Source organism: Polypterus senegalus, chromosome 4 (assembly GCF_016835505.1).
Source record: "Polypterus senegalus isolate Bchr_013 chromosome 4, ASM1683550v1, whole genome shotgun sequence".
Classification (NCBI taxonomy): Eukaryota; Metazoa; Chordata; class Cladistia; order Polypteriformes; family Polypteridae; genus Polypterus; species Polypterus senegalus.
Window position 1 is genome coordinate 91,103,710 of NC_053157.1, and position 17,782 is coordinate 91,121,491.

General features: G+C 37.1%; 1 protein-coding gene across 1 annotated transcript in view; it reads right to left on the reverse strand.

Annotated features, from left to right (window-relative positions):
• Positions 1-17,782, reverse strand: part of LOC120527530 (solute carrier family 22 member 5-like) — a 114,257-nt gene that overhangs the window by 36,754 nt on the left and 59,721 nt on the right. Inside the window, exons 4-6 of the mRNA XM_039751038.1 lie at positions 6,096-6,267; positions 4,876-5,017; positions 1,159-1,253 (exon numbers count right to left, since the gene is read on the reverse strand). Of these exons, the coding sequence (XP_039606972.1) occupies positions 1,159-1,253; positions 4,876-5,017; positions 6,096-6,267 (409 nt within the window). The remainder of the gene's footprint in view (positions 1-1,158; positions 1,254-4,875; positions 5,018-6,095; positions 6,268-17,782) is intronic.

Here is a 17,782-nt window from a genome sequence, read left to right on the forward strand (position 1 = left end):
TATGTTGTATGTTGATTATTGTGTCTACAAGGAACATTTTGTGAGCAATAGTTTTGCTGTACATTGTGGCAATAAAAAGACATTGACCTTGATTGCAATGTCGTTGATTGTTATAAGAGCAGTTTCCGGATTTGATTTACAGCTTAGGTCCATTTTTATTCGTTTTAAAAGATATTCTCTAACATAAAATTCAAGTAGCTCCAATGAAATACAATATGGCTGATATTAGTGCCCAAAAAAACTGTTTTTGTGGAAAAGAAATGAGTGGGAAAGATGACTGGTCCAGTTGGAGATAAATATGAGGAGAAAAAGGAATAATCATTTCCAAAACTGAGGAAAGAGAATAGAAGGAATGAGAATGATGCCACAGGATAGAAGGGCTTCTCAAAAACAAATAAAGGAACAACCCTGGGTGGAAAAAAGGCTGATTTAAATGTATTGCCACATCATAGAAATAGGAATTTGTCTTTATAGTGCATAAAGCATGGCAGATATTTGCAAATGTCTTGTTGATAATGAAAGCCAAAGGAACTGTCAGTAAAATGCCTATTACACAGGAATTAGAATGATCTTTTGTCAAAACCAAAATTAAATGCAGTAAATGAAGTCAGAAAATCAAAACAAGATTCAAAGCCATAATGTTCTCTGTGATGTTTTGACTCACACTAGTAAGAAAATAAAACAAGGACTTGATCTTAATATTAAATGTGAGCACCTATGTTATGTGTAGTGCCACATCACATATGCTTCGCATGCAATGGCAGCCATATAGCATTGCAATGACCAGACACACAAAATGGTGACTTCCATGAAATCAAATATACAAAATGGCTATGCCAATGGAAAACCTGCACACACAAAAACATTCAAAAAATAAGGATTAATATTCTCAAACATAAAAGTGAATAACTTTGACAAATGAGGCAAAATGAATGGAACTGATGTCAAATGATTTCCACAGAAAAAGGGGAAACCAATCAATTCCAGAAGCCCTTTGTGGGGACTTATATTATTTAGGGGTTCCAAACATTTCTCTATGCTCTGTACTCATGGCATAATCATATTTTCTTTTAAGTCTAATCTGTATCTTAGCATTCTGCTCTCATGAATGTCATTAGAACAAGGAATAGATACAAATCTGAAAATGGCTTAACTTACCAGATGAGGCAAACCAGGGCCGTCAAATACCTAATGTTTCTTGTTCTAAAAAGGTCAATGTAGGTGTACAAACGTGTCTTCTTAATGTGTTCTTGCTAAATATTGGAAAAAGATAATGAAACGTTGTGTTTATAAACTTAATTTTAAAATTTGTTCTACAGACAAGAGATAAAACATGAGCATCACAGAAAGAGCACAAGCCAGTAACACAGAGAAGTCACACAAAGTGAAGTCAGTTTGAAGTAGCTGGCAGACAAGTGGAAAACATTAAGTTTGAAACAGAAGGAATACAGTTAGATGTAATATGCAATGGGGGCCTAAAACTAGAAAGCACACCTTATGAAAAGAAATATAGCAATCCTTGTGGACTTGCTGCTGTCCATAACCAGTGTGAGGGATTGCCATGTATCCCAGCCAACACCTCAAAAACGCCAGATGGAGCCATCCCTACAACATGAAAGGACCCCGAATTCCAGCAGGGCATCATGGAACTTGGAGTTTTTCACCACAGCCTTGCTGGATACCTTGGGGGCCACAGGAGGACGCTGCAGGGAGGCCCAGGGACTTATACTTTCCTTATAGCCCGGAAGTAATTCACGATTATGGAAATAGAAGGAATGATATACTTCCGGGCTGAAGAAAAGAGAATTACCCGACCCGGAAGTGTTGGATAATCACATGGACTGAGGGCTCAAACACTTCCGGGTCAAGGAATATAAAGGACTGTGGGAAATCCCAGACGGACGAGCTGAGTTGGGAGGCAGGGTGGCTAAGCGTCTGGGAGATTGGAGGATTTGATTATTGTGATTGTTATTGGAGTATTTGGGAGTGGAGGGTGCTTTGTGCACTTATTATTATAATAAATATTCATCTTTTGGACTTTTACCTGGTGTCTGACGTGTGGTCTGAGGGTACAAGGGTGCGAGAAAACTCTAAACTGTAACACCAGCAAGTTTACAGTAACACTTAAAAGGCAAATAGAATACTGAGTTACTCAGAATTTTGCACCATATGACACACAAATAATTTAACACAACATTTTCAAAACCATTTAATCCAATGCATAAACTCTGTGAAGGGACCAGGATGTGAAGTAAACCTCTTCACCACCATGTTACTTACAAACAGATACACATTACTTTATAATGTGCCTTACTATAGTAAACTTCATTCCTATATGTTTCTGAAGTGTAACGCTACATAGCAGCATTGGCAGATTGACGAACTGCTTTGAGTTAGATGTTAGGCTGAGCCAGAAACCTAGTTTACAAGTCTATTTATTCTATTTTCATCCAGTATAATGTACTTCTGAGGTCAATATTATGAAGAATTCTGCGTGTTGTATTGTCTTCATATTACAAGGAACTTAGGTATAATAACATTAGAGCAATTCCATGTTGGGCCACTTGCCGACTATTTATAAATAAATGGCTTTTTGTCCAACTGCATATAACAATAAACATCATTTTTGGTTATAAAGGGTCCTTAAGGTAGTGAGCTCCTGTTGCATCTAGTCACAGGTGGGTCTGCAGCACATCTGATGTAGATGTGGTCGAGAGCAGGCAACATAGAAAGTTTATTAGAAAAATAAAAGAACTGTATGGGTAAAGCAAAATGTACTGTCAAGAAAGCAGAAAAACTTTTATATGAGTGGACTAATAAACAAGTATTTCAATATACTGTAGATAGGTTTCAAGACTAAACAGAGCCCAAAATTCATGTACAGTCTTAAATAATGACCCCCAAAAAGGAAATGGCTCTAAATGAACATTATTAAGTAAATGTGTTCAAAACACATAGTATTACAATGCAGTGGAGTGTAAAAATGCCCAGGGGTGATTGGAAATATCTAGCATATAGGCCGATGATCTGTTTTTAATGCTTTAAACAAATATAATCTAATTTTTAAAATGAGACACTAAATAGGCCAGATCTTGCTCGTGGCACATTTAACTTAACATTTAAGACTCGCCAGATCACTAATCTCTATTTGTGGGTGTTTAGCCTTTAGCTGAAATTAAAATGCTGTCAAGCAGGAACTGAATTCTAAATATATGAAAAACAGTTGTGCAATTAATTCTGTGATAATGTTTTCCCAGGGTATTCATATTATTGTGTTTTACTATGTAGGCTTCACAACTCGTCTTCCTTTAGGCTACCTACTCAAGAACACAGGAGCTTCAGAGCTTCATTTATGTCTACAGTATACAGTGGAACCTCGGTTCACGAATGTCTCGGTACACGTACAAATCGGTTTACGACCAAAAAGTTTGCCAAACTTTTGCCTCGGTTCACGACCACACACTCGGTATACAAAGAAGCCAGTTTCCCTTACGGTTTGTACGTGTTCAGTCTCTTCCCTGTGCATTTCCTGTGCAGCGAGCAAGCAAAAGAGAGAGAGAGCATGACACACACACACAGGCGCGCGAGAGAGACACACACACACAGGCGCACACGAAGCGTGCTAGAGAGAGACACACACACACACGAAAGAGAGAGAGAGCAAGCGAGCGAGTGAGAGAGGGCTGGACGCATAAGGTAGAAAAGGCTTGTTTTTGTTTTCAGTTCTGTTTACAGTGATTGGTTCATAGCGTGCATTGTGGCAATGTTACTTTTCTTGGTGGTTTATTAAATTACGGATTTTTCAAATGTTCATTTTTTTCCCTGTGCTTAAAACTCATTATAAAAAAGCGTTTTTAGCGAGCGGTTCCTAGCACTATAGTGCAAACTATTGCAGTGTTAGTTTTCTCTGTTGTTGAAGGTTTTCTCAGTGTTATTAAAAGTTTTTTCTTTTAGTTTACTATTACGCTGTGCATTCTATGGTATAATTAACAATATTTGTGCTTAAAAACTAAAAATAAAATATATTTACATACAGTTTGTTTTGGAACGAATTATGGTCATGAACTGAGGTTCCACTGTAATCAAAAAGTAAGAAAAAGCTTCTTTTTGGAATATGGAATATTATGTTATATTACATATGCATAAATGAAAAAAAAAGAATAGTAAATAGGCAATTAACTTCAAAGTGAGAAAATACTGGTTCAGATCTTTGGTTTTGTGAAGCATGCATCCGTCCATCCATCCATTCGTCCATCCATCCATCCATCCATCCATCTACCCATCCATCTTCCAAACCAATTTATTCAGAGTAGGGTCATGGGTAAGCATGCGGCATAAGGCTGGCACAATCATCATATATGTTAATTGTAATTTTTTTTTATTTAATATTGCATTATACCCTGCTTCATTACAAGTTGCACTTTTGCATAGTTTCCATACTAACGAACAAGACTGCAGTTAGTGAAATGTAACTGAACCCTTCATATTCTCTTACTTTTTCAAAGATCATTTATAGGTTTATATTTATGTAGAATACAATTCTGAATAGGTGGCACAGTGTGCAGTACTGGGTATTCCTATTTTTCATGCACATCTCCCAACAACTTACAGGTTACGTGGACTGGCAATTTTAAACTGACCCATGTATGCATAAATGGGTCTAGATGGGAACTGATGTTCTGTTGAGGGCTGCTTCTTTCTTTGCACTCCAAACTTCCAGCAGAGGCTTTGGCCTCCATAACCCTGAATTGGATTAAGTGGATTTAAGAATGTTATATTATGTTAGCCAACAATGATGGATTGTTACGGGCCAGAATACTTTTGAGAAAAATATCACAAGGTAAAGCAAAGTGATAGAAAATATTGTAATAGTACCATCAACTCCAAAGACTCGTCTGGTGTAAATATAACTTCAGGAGGTGTAACTCCATTTTTTTGTGCAGCTGCATGAAGAATTGCCTTTGCTTCTTCCATTTGTCCTTGGGATAAAAGCCACCTTGGTGATTCAGGTATCAGCCTGCAATTTTCAATGATACAGAGAGTCAGCTAACCACATTAAGTAAAACAAAATGTGTATTTTTTAAACAGCACAAGAGCAATGCCCAGACCTGCAATTGAAGTAATCACTTGAATAAAATTATAATACAGTACTGTGTACTTGTTGAATCCTCCTGTTGTGAGCAGCACCATAACATAAACTGAGAATCAGCATACAACAGCAAAAAATATTAAACACGTAAGATCCACTTTCCTGATGAGAGTTGTGCTGGCAAGATACCAAGCAGAACAGACAGACCAGCCTATCCTCATTAATGTTTTCCAGTTCCTTCTAGAGAGTCTCCTGATCCTTCCAGGCCACTGAAGAGTTAAAATTCCTCCTGCATACCCTTGGGGGACATCAAAATGCCACTCTAACTGCAAGCCAAAACCACTTCAGCTAGCTCATTTCCATCCAAAAGAGCAGGTCTGTTTATCATTGCAGAGCTCCTCACAGTTTCATAGGGAATGGTTCCAGGAATCTCATGTTCATGATCTCATTCTTTCAGTAACTGTAGACTGACTGTGTCTGTGGATTTAGCTCTCATTTTACTGTTATGGTCTGTACAATGTTGACAAAACCTCTGTAGTTGGACCACTTGCGACCCTCTCTTCCCTCAAAAGTAAAGAATAATTACTTACTTACCTATTTAAAGGAAATAAACTGTGCAGTAAAATTACTCTACTATGCAGTCCTAACTAATGCTTACTGTATTTTGTACAAAGTAGATATTTGGTTACACAAAATATGCTTGCTTCAGAACTTATGTACAATTATATAAAGTCAAGATATTTTTGATTATTTTGTTAAACTAAAGAGTTAGTACCAGACAAAACTAAACACTAGAAGCATAATTATAAATTCACTAAATAATGAAGAAAATGTACAGTTAAGTAAGAAGTGCATCTTTAAAAGTATGTGCTTGCTGGGTTAGGTCCAGCTTCCCCATGTCTCAAATCTGGATAAGCATGATAGGAAGATGAATGGATGGATACATGGATGGAAGGAAACTAGATTGAGAAATTCATGACAAAACAGATGGTGTTTATTTACTTACCACCATAGTGGTGTATAAAGAACTCCTGGTAAAGAGAGGACTAAAAGCAGCATCCTCCAATCACGAATGAAATATGCAAACATGGGAAGAACGGCATATCCCAAAGCATAAAACACACAGACTCCTAATGTAGAATATGTAATTCGTATGGATTTGACCAGCAGTTCATTGCCTAGAAGAAAGATGAAACAAATATCCTATTTAGTTTATTCAGTAATAGTTAGTTAATAATTACATACAGAGTAGCATATTTAGTTGGGTGAAGGAGTGTGAAAAACTCTAACAGTTGTGAAAGTCGGAGAAATTGTGATATATGTGGCTGTGAAAAGATAAATAGTTAAAAAAATAAAAACACAAGATACTGAAGTCATCTTTTTAGTCCATCCACTCATCCAATGACCCCTGAACCCACTTAATCCAATTTAGGGTCAGTAGCATTTAACACAAGGCAGGAACCAATCCTGGATGGAATTGTAGGAGTGTAGGGCACGCTCATTCACACATTTGCACTGGTCCTTTCACCAATTAACATAACCTTCACATCTTTGAGGCAAAGTAACAAAGTATTCACACAAATACAGAGAAAAAGCATGAGATACATGCAGACTGTATGGCCTTATCAAATGCTTTCTGAAAGTAAAGATAAATAATATCATATGCTCCACTTTGATCATATCCTTGGTAAAACCTGACCTCCCTCTTCTGAACCCATGCTGACTGTTCAATGAAATTCCTGTTCTTGCCATTTGTAATTGTTGCTCAATCCTTCCCTAAATAATTCCTTCCATTAATGTACATGTGATGCACGTTAAAGTTTATTGGCCTATAGTTGCTTGGATCTGCAGGTCACCCTTTTTATATAAAAGGGTGATACAGGGTGGCGCAGGGAAACGGGAAATTTTCAATTGACATTTAATGTATGAATAAACACATTACAAAATACATTTAATGTATTGTATAGAATATGCAGTTAATAATGGTAATCAATATTCATTCAATATTCATTTTATGTTTTGAAGAAAACATCATGAAGGTGGTGTCCATTTCTCTGTACACATTCTGATAGCCTTTTGTGGAAATTCTGCATTGCTCGACGTAACATGTCAAGAGGAATGCCAGTGATTTCCTCTTTAATCCTCCTTTTTAGTTTAGCAATGGTTACACAACATGTGCGGTACACTTTGCTTTTAAGATGTCCTCAAAGAAAAAAAAACACAAACAGTGAGATCTGGGAATCTCAGAAGCCATGGAATGTCACCGCTGCGTGACATGACAAACCCTCCAAACAACTGTCGGGCAATATGCAAAGTGGCTCACCTGGGGACTTCTTTTTTAAGGCTGAACCTGTTTCTTCAAAATTACACACCCATGTTGTAATTGCATGAGTAGATGGGACACAATCATGACATCCTAACTGGTAATAACGTTAAAATCCCCTTTGCACTGCAGTCATACTATCACCATTTTTATAAAAGGCTTTCACAGTGAACGCTCATTGTGCACCACTCCACTACTCCATTATAACTAAAGGCAAGGGGTTCTAAATGAGGTTGTATTGGTCCCAAAAAACTGCTGGCGCCCCAAGGTCGCCAACACCTAGTTCCAAAACTTCCTGTTTCCCTACTCCACCCTGTATTTACCATTTTCTAGTCCTTGTACAACCCCTTGTGTGCCCATCTCCTGGCATCTTCTGCATGCTCTTGAGACTTTCTTGCCACGGCACATAAGGATGTGCCATCCTGGAGGAGATGAACTACCTGTGCAACATAAATCAGCTCTAACCCTACCCCTAACACTCATGTTACCAGTAGTGACATGAGGCCTCATGTATAACGCAGTTCATAGAATTCACTAAAACATGTCATACAAGCAAAACTGGAAATGTGAGTATGCTCAAAAAATCCAGATTAATAAAACTGTGTGCATTCTAAGTTTCATGCACTTCCTCTTTATAAATCCCAATGAACGTGAAATTGAATGCTTGTGTATGCACCTTCAGCCCCACCCAAACTTCTCACAGAATTTTGCATATTTGAATATGCAAATCAATGTAAATAGTCCCTTCTGTTCAGTGTTTTGTTAAAAGAAAATGGCAAAAGCATGTGGAAAAAGGAAGAATTTCAGCGACTGCAAAGTGGAGGCAAGGAAAAACAATACTATTTGTTGGCTTAAGCATTGGTATAAGTAACGAAAGGAAATTGATAGAGTGGTACAAAATTCAAGTTTAGAAAGTCACACAATGCCCAAATTAAAAATGTGGTCAGATATCAAAGTTGACGTGAAAAGGCGAGTGGCAGCACACTGTCTGTTTATTCTGCTTCAGACAATATTACAAAAGCTGATCCCTATGCCAAGTATGTGCTTCCAGGTGGTGTTAGTGCTTCTGTGCCAAGAACATCTTCAGGTACTGGCTGCATACACACTTCTGCCTCAGAAACCACTGGGTGACTATCTGGCTGTGTGCTGACAGACGCTGTTCTGGAGTCATAAAATGCAATAGTTGATGCTGTAAGAGATATGGCCAATGTACTAAGTAATATAAGGGCTGCACTATGTGTTATTGACCACAAATTAAACAAATTGTTTAAAAAATAAATGCTACATCTAATTATCTGTTTTACATTCTGCTAATTACATTCAAACAAAGTTGTAATGCTGTCCGAATTGGCTGATCAATTGGTGGGTCAGGATCAGGTCATCATATCACATCTCTTCAGGTACAGGCAAACAACGATTGTGTGCCATGTTTTGCAGCATGCTACATGCTTTCAGAATGAGACACACTTTCTGTGGACTATAGAGCAGCACATTAATAGCATGGAAAAACTTTCTATTTACATCAGCAAATTAATTCTCTGAAAGTGCCTTTATAGTCAATGTCAATGTCAATTTATTTATTTATATAGCACATTTAAAACAAAGTAGGAATGCTTTGGCCAAAGTGCTTTACAATAAAAGAAGAAAAAACATACGATTAACATAAAAACCTAAATATAAATAAAATAAATGAACATAAATACAATAAATAATAAATAGAAGTAAGATTACATAATCACAATGAGAAAACCATCAGTATTACTGAAGGTCACGGAAAGCAAGTGAATAGAAATGAGTCTTTTTTTCTTGTTTTGAACAGTTCAATTGTAGACGACTCCTTTATGTAATGAGGTAAAGAGTTCCATAGGCAAGGAGCAGCAGATTCTTCGCTCTTTACATGACTCTTTGAGGTGACTTGTTATCTTTAAAAGGAATGCTTGACTTTTGCTGCACTTGTTGAAAAAAGCACCTGCGGCTGTGTGGAGTTACCATATTTATAGGCTCTCTGAATACAGATGATTTAATGATAGCTCATTCTTTTAATGATTTGTCTCTGGCTGTAACTTGTCCAGTGTCATTGCAATAGCAATGTCCGCGCAGTTGACCGCTCCAATTACATTTGGTAAACTGGCTTTTGCTGCGCATTGCACTTTGATGTTTCCCAGTGTAAGGAAATCTTATATAGCTGGATGACAAGAGGATAATACCATTCCATACAGCTAGCATGGCACAACTCAATGATGATTGTGAAATACCCAATCAGCAAGTTCATGCTGAAAAGTTCCTGTGGTTAAAAACCTGAGAGCGCACAGAACCTGCAAAGGGATAGATACAGAATAGCAGAATTACTTAAAGTCTGACTTTGTACAGCCTGTGCCAGTTCAGCACACAGCTCCAAAAGGAAAGCTCTTGAAAATCGAAATCAACTTAGAAGCCATTCATCATCATCATTATCTATAAATACAAGCTCTCTTCTAATTCTTTCATTTGCGATATCTTCTAACAACACTAACACAGCTATGGTAGTTGGAACAGTGTGCACCATTGTATTGTTACAGAATGATTACAATCAAGTGAATTAAATTTGTCTGCGGTGGGCTGGCACCCTGCCCAGGATTGGTTCCTGCCTTGTGCCCTGTGTTGGCTGGGATTGGCTCCAGCAGACCCCCGTGACCCTGTGTTCGGATTTAGCGGGTTGGACAATGGATGGATGGATGGAATTAAATTTGTAAATGATATCCAAATTCATTTTGGTGTATTTGATAAATCCCATGATATTGTTGCAAATCTAAAAAAGAAAGGGACACCACACATTAACAGTAGCACTGCTCTGATGCTGGGTGCCACTTGTTTGCAAAACTGAGCAGAAACTTGCGTACACTCAGTGTGATGATGCCATGGTTTTACAACAAGTAAAGATTTTATACCTCTTGAATTGAGCATGGAAACAGGCATATGCAACATTTCTTTTGGCTTAAGTACATGAAGCCCCAGGACACTAGCAAAACAGAAACCTAGAGAAGAATCAGTCAGGAAGGATAATGAGAAAGCAATTGTTTGTGCCCCCCGCTAAACAATTCCCTCTTTGGTGGTGTCTTACTGTTGCCTCTCCAGTATATACATATTTCTCTCCAAATATATATATTTGTAGATAGAGAACCAAAAAAGGTAGAAAATGAGTCACATTTTAAAATTGTTTTTATTCCTAAGCTTTCGATAACCTACCAGGTGTCATCATCAGAGGAAAATGTTTAGACATACAGTAATCAAAGGGAATATATACCAAGCGAAGGCTGGGGGTGGAAGAAGAAGTTGCAGGGTGGCGGGGTTAATAAGGTGGGGTTCAGAAGGTGTTGGTCATAAAGTCTTTTTATTAGTTGAAATATATATAGAAGTGAACCCCCGAAACCCCACCTTACTAATCAATTTTTGAAATATGTACCCAATGAAGAGTTTCAAATGAGACCTCAGATCATGATGGAGAGCAGGTCTGGAGCTTATCAATAAATCATAGTGTCAGAGAACTATTGAATCACTACAATCTCCACATAATGCTGTGATGTTTCAGTCTCAGACAGGATTCTTTCCTTTGCTAGGACTTAAAGTCCTGGGTTTTTTGTTCACTTTTTTGTCATTTATTTATGTTAATGTTGCTTTTGTTGAGTATGCATTTAATTTGATCTCGTCTTTATTTAAGCTGCTTGTATTATGTCCCATGCACTGTATGGGTCGTCACACCAAGAAAAAGGATCACCAGTCACCACCAGGAACTGCCCTCCACCCTATAAATCCTCAGGGACTTTCACAGTTCATTTTGAACATGCCAGGGAGTCGGTGAGTGTACTTGTAATTATTTTTTGTGATTAATTGGAATTCTAGAATTTTTGATTTCCATCATTTTTCATTGTTTTTTGACTATTTTTTCATTTTATGTATTGGAACTTGTTTGCATTGGATTTTCTTGTGTCTCGGGCAGTTCCATTTTGCCTTTGTGTTCCATTGGAATACTTATTGTGAAAAATAAATATTTTATATTATAAAGTTTCAGTACTTCCCATTATTACTAGCTGGAGTTTGATGGCTATATTTCCCTCTAGTGGGCGTATTTGGAAGTGCTTTTGCAACTTACTGGGATTTATGTGCTTTGAGACTGATAGGTCACTACAAATGGACATCTGATGTTGTTTACGTGTAATGAAAATACTGAGAACATATTTGCTCACTCTGTCTTGCAGAGCGATGCTTATGTAATTAATTTCCTCTTACATTCATTTCTAGATAAGTGAAATGCTTTTTTGAAACATTAACTTACAACAACAACAACAACATTTATTTATATAGCACATTTTCATACAAACAGTATCTCAAAGTGCTTTACATAATAAAGAATAGAAAAATAAAAGACACCATAAGAAAATAAAATAAGTCAACATTAATTAACATAGAATAAGAGTAAGGTCCAATGGCCACGGTGGACAGAAAAAACAAAATAAAACCCCAGATGACTGAAGAAAAAAATAAAATCTGTAGGGATTCCAGACCATTAGACTGCCCAGTCTCCTCTTACATCAAGCTGCAAGTGACGTGAGCTGCTGTGACACACGCATGCCTCTACCTGCATTGAAGTCTTACTGGAGAACCACTCTGCTATCAGGAGCTTCTGATAACGTGGAAAATACTCAAATATACAACCTGAAGTGACCTCTTTCAACATAAACTTGAAACTATCAATTAATCTGTTTTTGAAGTTGTACAGAATGTTTTCTGTGTTAAGAGAGATGAGTTTGCAGATTCACCAAACTTTAAAAATCAATACAGCTTATTGTATTTGATATATTTCTACAACAAAGAATTTTCCAGACAAATTTTTTGAAGAATAAGTGTGCTGAATTTCAAAAAAATTGATAAGCTTGAACCTGAGTTGTTTGATGAGGGCAGAAGCAGTAGGTGCTTTTTTCATTGCAGTATATGCAAAAGCACCTAAACATATAGTGGCATGTAGTAGTAGTAGTCTCTCTTGTAGATGATCACAGTTTTCTGTTTCAGAAAAGTTTTATTTTATTTTATTTTATTTTTTTTTGCAGAAACCAGAGGCACTGTGTATGAATTATTTTCGTTCAAAATCTCAATCTCACTTATGGAGGCAGCCACAGGTAGCTGTTCCCAAACAATGAACCAATTTAGCCTTGGTGGCAACCTTGGGGCCTACTGATGGTCCTCAATGGTAAGGGAAGAGGTCACGTAAAGAAAGAGACCTTCTGTGCAATATTAGCAGTTGAGTCTCAGGATTTAATTGTGTAGGAAGATTTTGAAAAACACATGTAGTATTACTTTTACAAGGTTCGGAGATGTTCTGGTGAAACATCTGATGACTAAGTACAGTTAGACAAACTGTAGCCCAGGCTGGGAAATATTTGAGGTTGTTGTTATAAGGTGAAGAAATACTGTAAGGAGCTCATAAGACCAGTGTTGCATGTTCTCATCTACTGTTATTATAATGCATCTGATGTCATTTGTGAGATGCACTGAATATTCTGCATATTGTGTATAGGGGGTTTTGGTTAAGATGGCTAATCAAATTTACCATTTTTACAAAAAGGGAGGTGCTGCTGCCTCACAGTAAGGAGACCAGGGTTCACGGTCCTCCCTGTATTAAGCTTACATTTTTTCCCCATGTCTTGTGTGGGCTTCCTCTGGGTTCTCCAGTTTCCTCCATCTTCCTGATGACTAGTGTGTGTATAGTGAGTGAAAGAGTGTGTTCATCCTGTGATAGACTAGAGCCCTGTCCAGGGATTGTTCCCACATTGATCTCTATGCTTGCTGGTATAGGCTTCAGCTCCCAATGACCCTGTTCTTAGAAAATGGTATGGTATTGTACAGAAAAGTAGAAACCATTTCTTTAGGTGCCACTCTGTCCTGCTCCCTAAGAAATCTTCATGTAGGCAAAAGGTGCTGTTGGATCATAGACCATTAAAAATGGAATAAAGTCTCAACTGTATATCTTTGTGTGAATATTCAAGAGGTTTGGTGATTCTGTCTACAATTGCTTTATGGAGCTATGGAGTTGGAGAAATCTTATAACTGACTGTCTTTTGTTCAATTGTGCAAGAATAACACTGAATTTAATACATTGTATTTCTTTATACTTATTTGCTGTTCTTTTTGATTTTGTATGTACATTGTCGCCACCTTGTGGCAAAACACCAACACAACTTATCCTGTATTCTTACTTTTTAAAATTAAGCGAATTCAATTGAATTTATTAGTATGAAACACCCTTCCACTTATCAGCAAAAGGCACTCAAGATAAAGTAGATTTTTACCATTCATAAATAGACAACAGAACACAATGTGAGGTGTATGCTTTGAATTATGCATATATGCTTAATTGTTACTATTTTAACCAGTGGAATGGTTTTGTTATTGTGACTGTTCCTGCTGAGGTACTGAAAACAAAATAAAGGTGCCAGACTGGTTCTTCAGAACAATGCCATAGGGGAAACATTTTTGGTACAGAAAAGACCTATCCACATGAAGAGTCCAGAGTGAACCTTTAATTATCTAGATCCATATCACGCTCGATACAGTATAATAATCATGAATAGATTTTAATAGATCTGTGTAATACCAATGAATCATGATTTCTGCATACATACAGCAATACAGGTTAACTTCGGGGTTTTCAGGTTCAGGTAACCTACCATATGCTAAAAATGTTAGGTTTTGTCTACATAGTACAAAGTTTTTTAAAGCACAAAAAAGCAACTTCATATGCAAAGAACCCTACTTAAAATTAAATGGTTACTTGTCAACAATGGTTCTGCAAGGAACCACATGACCCAGGAAACAACCATAAAATGCCATTAAAGAATCGTTATTTTTAAGAGTGTAGGGTGCCAGCAGAAATAGAAAACGTTTTACAAACCAATCATAATAATGACATCTAACGTCAGTTGTGATGAACTTAATAAGCGTTCTGTGTCTCGTTTTGATCACCAACGGACCCAAGAGATTTCAGACATGCTTTTGAGCTGTGTTTAGGTCTTTAAGACTTTACTATTAGCAGTAGAACTTGTTAATGATTGCATAATGGGCAAATACATTTGTGCATAAAAGATTTTACAAAGGAAACTTACTCATCTCACATAAATGTATATTACACCATATTTTTGTCACTGACTCAGGGGGCCATCGGTCTTATTAAAATAAATCTATTCAATCATTTCTGAAACCTGCCAAAACCCAATTTTTCAAGGTTTTGGGGAATACATTATAATACCAAAATATAATAGTAACATCGGGTACACGGTGGAAAGTGTAGTCCATTGCATGGCAGAGTATATCCAGTAATAGGAATATCAAACAGTTATCAGTGGAACCTCGGTTCACGACCATGATTCGTTCCAAAACTCTGGTCATAAACCGATCTGGTCGTGAACCGAAGTAATTTCCCCCATAGGATTGTACATACAATTAATCTGTTCCGGACCGTACAAAGTGTAAGCAAATATATTTTTTTAAAAGATTTTTAAGCACAAATATAGTTAATTATACCATAGAATGCACAGTGCAATAGTAAACTAAATGTAAAAACATTGAATAACACTGAGAACACCTTGAACAGAGAAAACTAACATTGCAAGAGTTTGCTCTATAGCGCTACGAACCGCTCGCTATAAAGCTTTTTTAATGAGTTTTAAGCACAGGAAAAAAATGAGCATTTGAAAAAACAGTAATTTAATAAACCACCAAGAAAAGTAACATTGCAACAATGCACGCTACGAACCGATCGCTGTAAACAGAAGAGAAGTTGAGGTTAAAATCCAATAGAAAAAAAAGTCTTCATTAAATACAACGAGGTTAAAACAATGCTCGGATATGTCTCTTTAAAAGCAAGCCCAGTGCATTCTTTAACTGCCTTCTCGGCTTTATGTGTCTAGCCGTCTCTCTCTCTCTCTCTCGTGCGCGGGTGTGTGTCTCTCTCTCACCCGCATGTGTCTGTGTATCTCTCTCTCGTGCATGTGTCTGGGTGTCTGTCTCTCTCTCTCTTTCGCGCGTGCGTGTTTCTGTGTCTGTGTCTCTCTCTCTCTCGCTCGCTGCACAGGTAATGCACAGGGAGAGACTGAACACGTGTGGAAATCATCAGCGCGCACACACCGAAAGGGAAACTGGCTTGTTCGTATACGGAGTGTGTGGTCGTGAACAGATGCAAAAGTTTGGTGAACTTTTTGATCATAAACCGATTTGTACATGTTCCGAGATGTTTTTACCCATCATTAGTTTAGGTAAAAGTAATAGTTTAATTTCTTCATTCCACCCATCTATTTTTCTTTTTCAAAATGCTATTGATTAACCTGAAACTTATTATTAGTGAAATTTTTATGTGCATTTCTTTCCAACATACGCCATGACAAGTAAGTACTAATAATTAAATGTGGACCTAACCTCTTCGATGGAGTCCTTGTATTCATTGCAGATACCTGCTTAGTCCGAGATGCAGGGAACCAGGGCCTGTCCTGGCAGTGCTAGATGCATGGCAGAAGTGACACTCTCACTCACAACAGGCCAGGACTGAATCACTAATTGATTCAAAACACACAGATGTGAAAATAAAGTAAAGTCCCTCAAACCATCTATCCATTATAGTTATTAGTTGCATAAGGAACTTCAATAATGATATCTGGTGCTATAAGACAGCAAGTATGCAAAAATGTGCTCTGCTTTCAGATACTACCACAGTGCAATGAAATGTCAGAAAGACAGCTAAAACAATTTAAGACTATAAATCTTGGCCTGTTTGTCTCATTTAGTGCACACTCCTTATCAGTGATGGTTGGTGCTGTAGGAATTTTACAAAACTAGCTGTTTCCTAGAAGAAGTTTACCTTCACAACTCTCTGTGTAAATAGGAGAGGGATTAGTTGCTGAGACTGGAGTAAAGTACACCAAGAGGTCTTCATAACAGTGGCCTGAATAGAAACATGGCACAAAATAAGCAATTACTCAAAAAGAACAATTTGAAAGCCTGTCTGGAATTTACATATAGCATGAGAGCATCCCATGAAACTTTATAAATGTATGAACTTAAAACTTGGCACTGGGTTTGTATTACATGACCTACCATAGTGTAGGTGAGACTATCTTTGAGTGTTTTGGTTTTCCTCACAAATCTCAAAAGAAATGTGTGTTAGGTTCATTGTGATTGAGTCTGTGCTTGCGTGTTCTCTGATGGATTGGAACCCAGTTCAGGATAGTTTTCCACTTTGTGTCCGGTGCTGCAAACAGACATTACTCTTTTGCATCCACAAATTAGATTAAACAGGTATGAGAGAACATGTATGTTTGTATTTACTACAGTACACCATGATAGATATACCGGATATACTCGCGTATAAGTCGATCATAAAATCAGACCCTGACTTACTGTATATGCCCGTTCAAAAATATGACACATACATTTTTTTACATCTTCTTGCTTCCTTCAATCTCTTGTAGATAAGGGGTGCTCTTACGATAAAGGTGTACGAGGGTGTGAGATACACAGTGCAAACGATGCTTCGAAATAGTCACGTGGGCACAATACATAGAAAAAAAGGCAGTGTGCTCCATGGTTACTCTCTCAGGTGGCTGTTAACATATGATAATCTCTTGAACCAATAGCGTGAGTTTTCCACATTTAACTTATACGACAACCATTATGAAATACCAGAAATTATACGATAAAATCTAGCCCTGACTTATCCGCGGGAGAACTTAAACGCGACTATATACGGTATGTCTTCAATCTTTGTTGATTTTTCTCCAAATCAAATCTAATAATCTGTCATATTATAAGGCTTTAAGCATTTTGATCAGATCTGGGTAAACAAACAATGTTTGAGCTAATGATGCCATAAACTTTCAATTTTAAGTTATTAATGTGATAATTAACCCACCAATTCTACCAGTTTTTCATTGTTCATTGATGAAACTGCACCTAAATTAAAATCTTGGTTTCGGTTTCTTTCATATCCATTGAGTCAAACAAATAAAAAATGCAAGATTCAATGTATTTTTCTCCACAAATAACTTATATTGACCAGTTCTATAATCATTCAGTTTGCTTTACTTTGTTTTGAGACTTAATGGTGTGAAGCAGTATTCCTACAAATCTGGGTAACCTGATTCCAGGAGCTGTACATCAACATTCCCTCTAGGTTGTAATGGTCCGTTGTTGTGCAATTTGTTTTCAGTGTCAAAAACTTGTACACAGCAACTGCGTGTATTTAAAATTGTAAACCTGAAATTCATAGTACATTTTAAAAAAAAATATGTTTTTCTTTTGGATGAAAATAAACAATAAATGAATATGATTTTTTTCTCATGTGATTT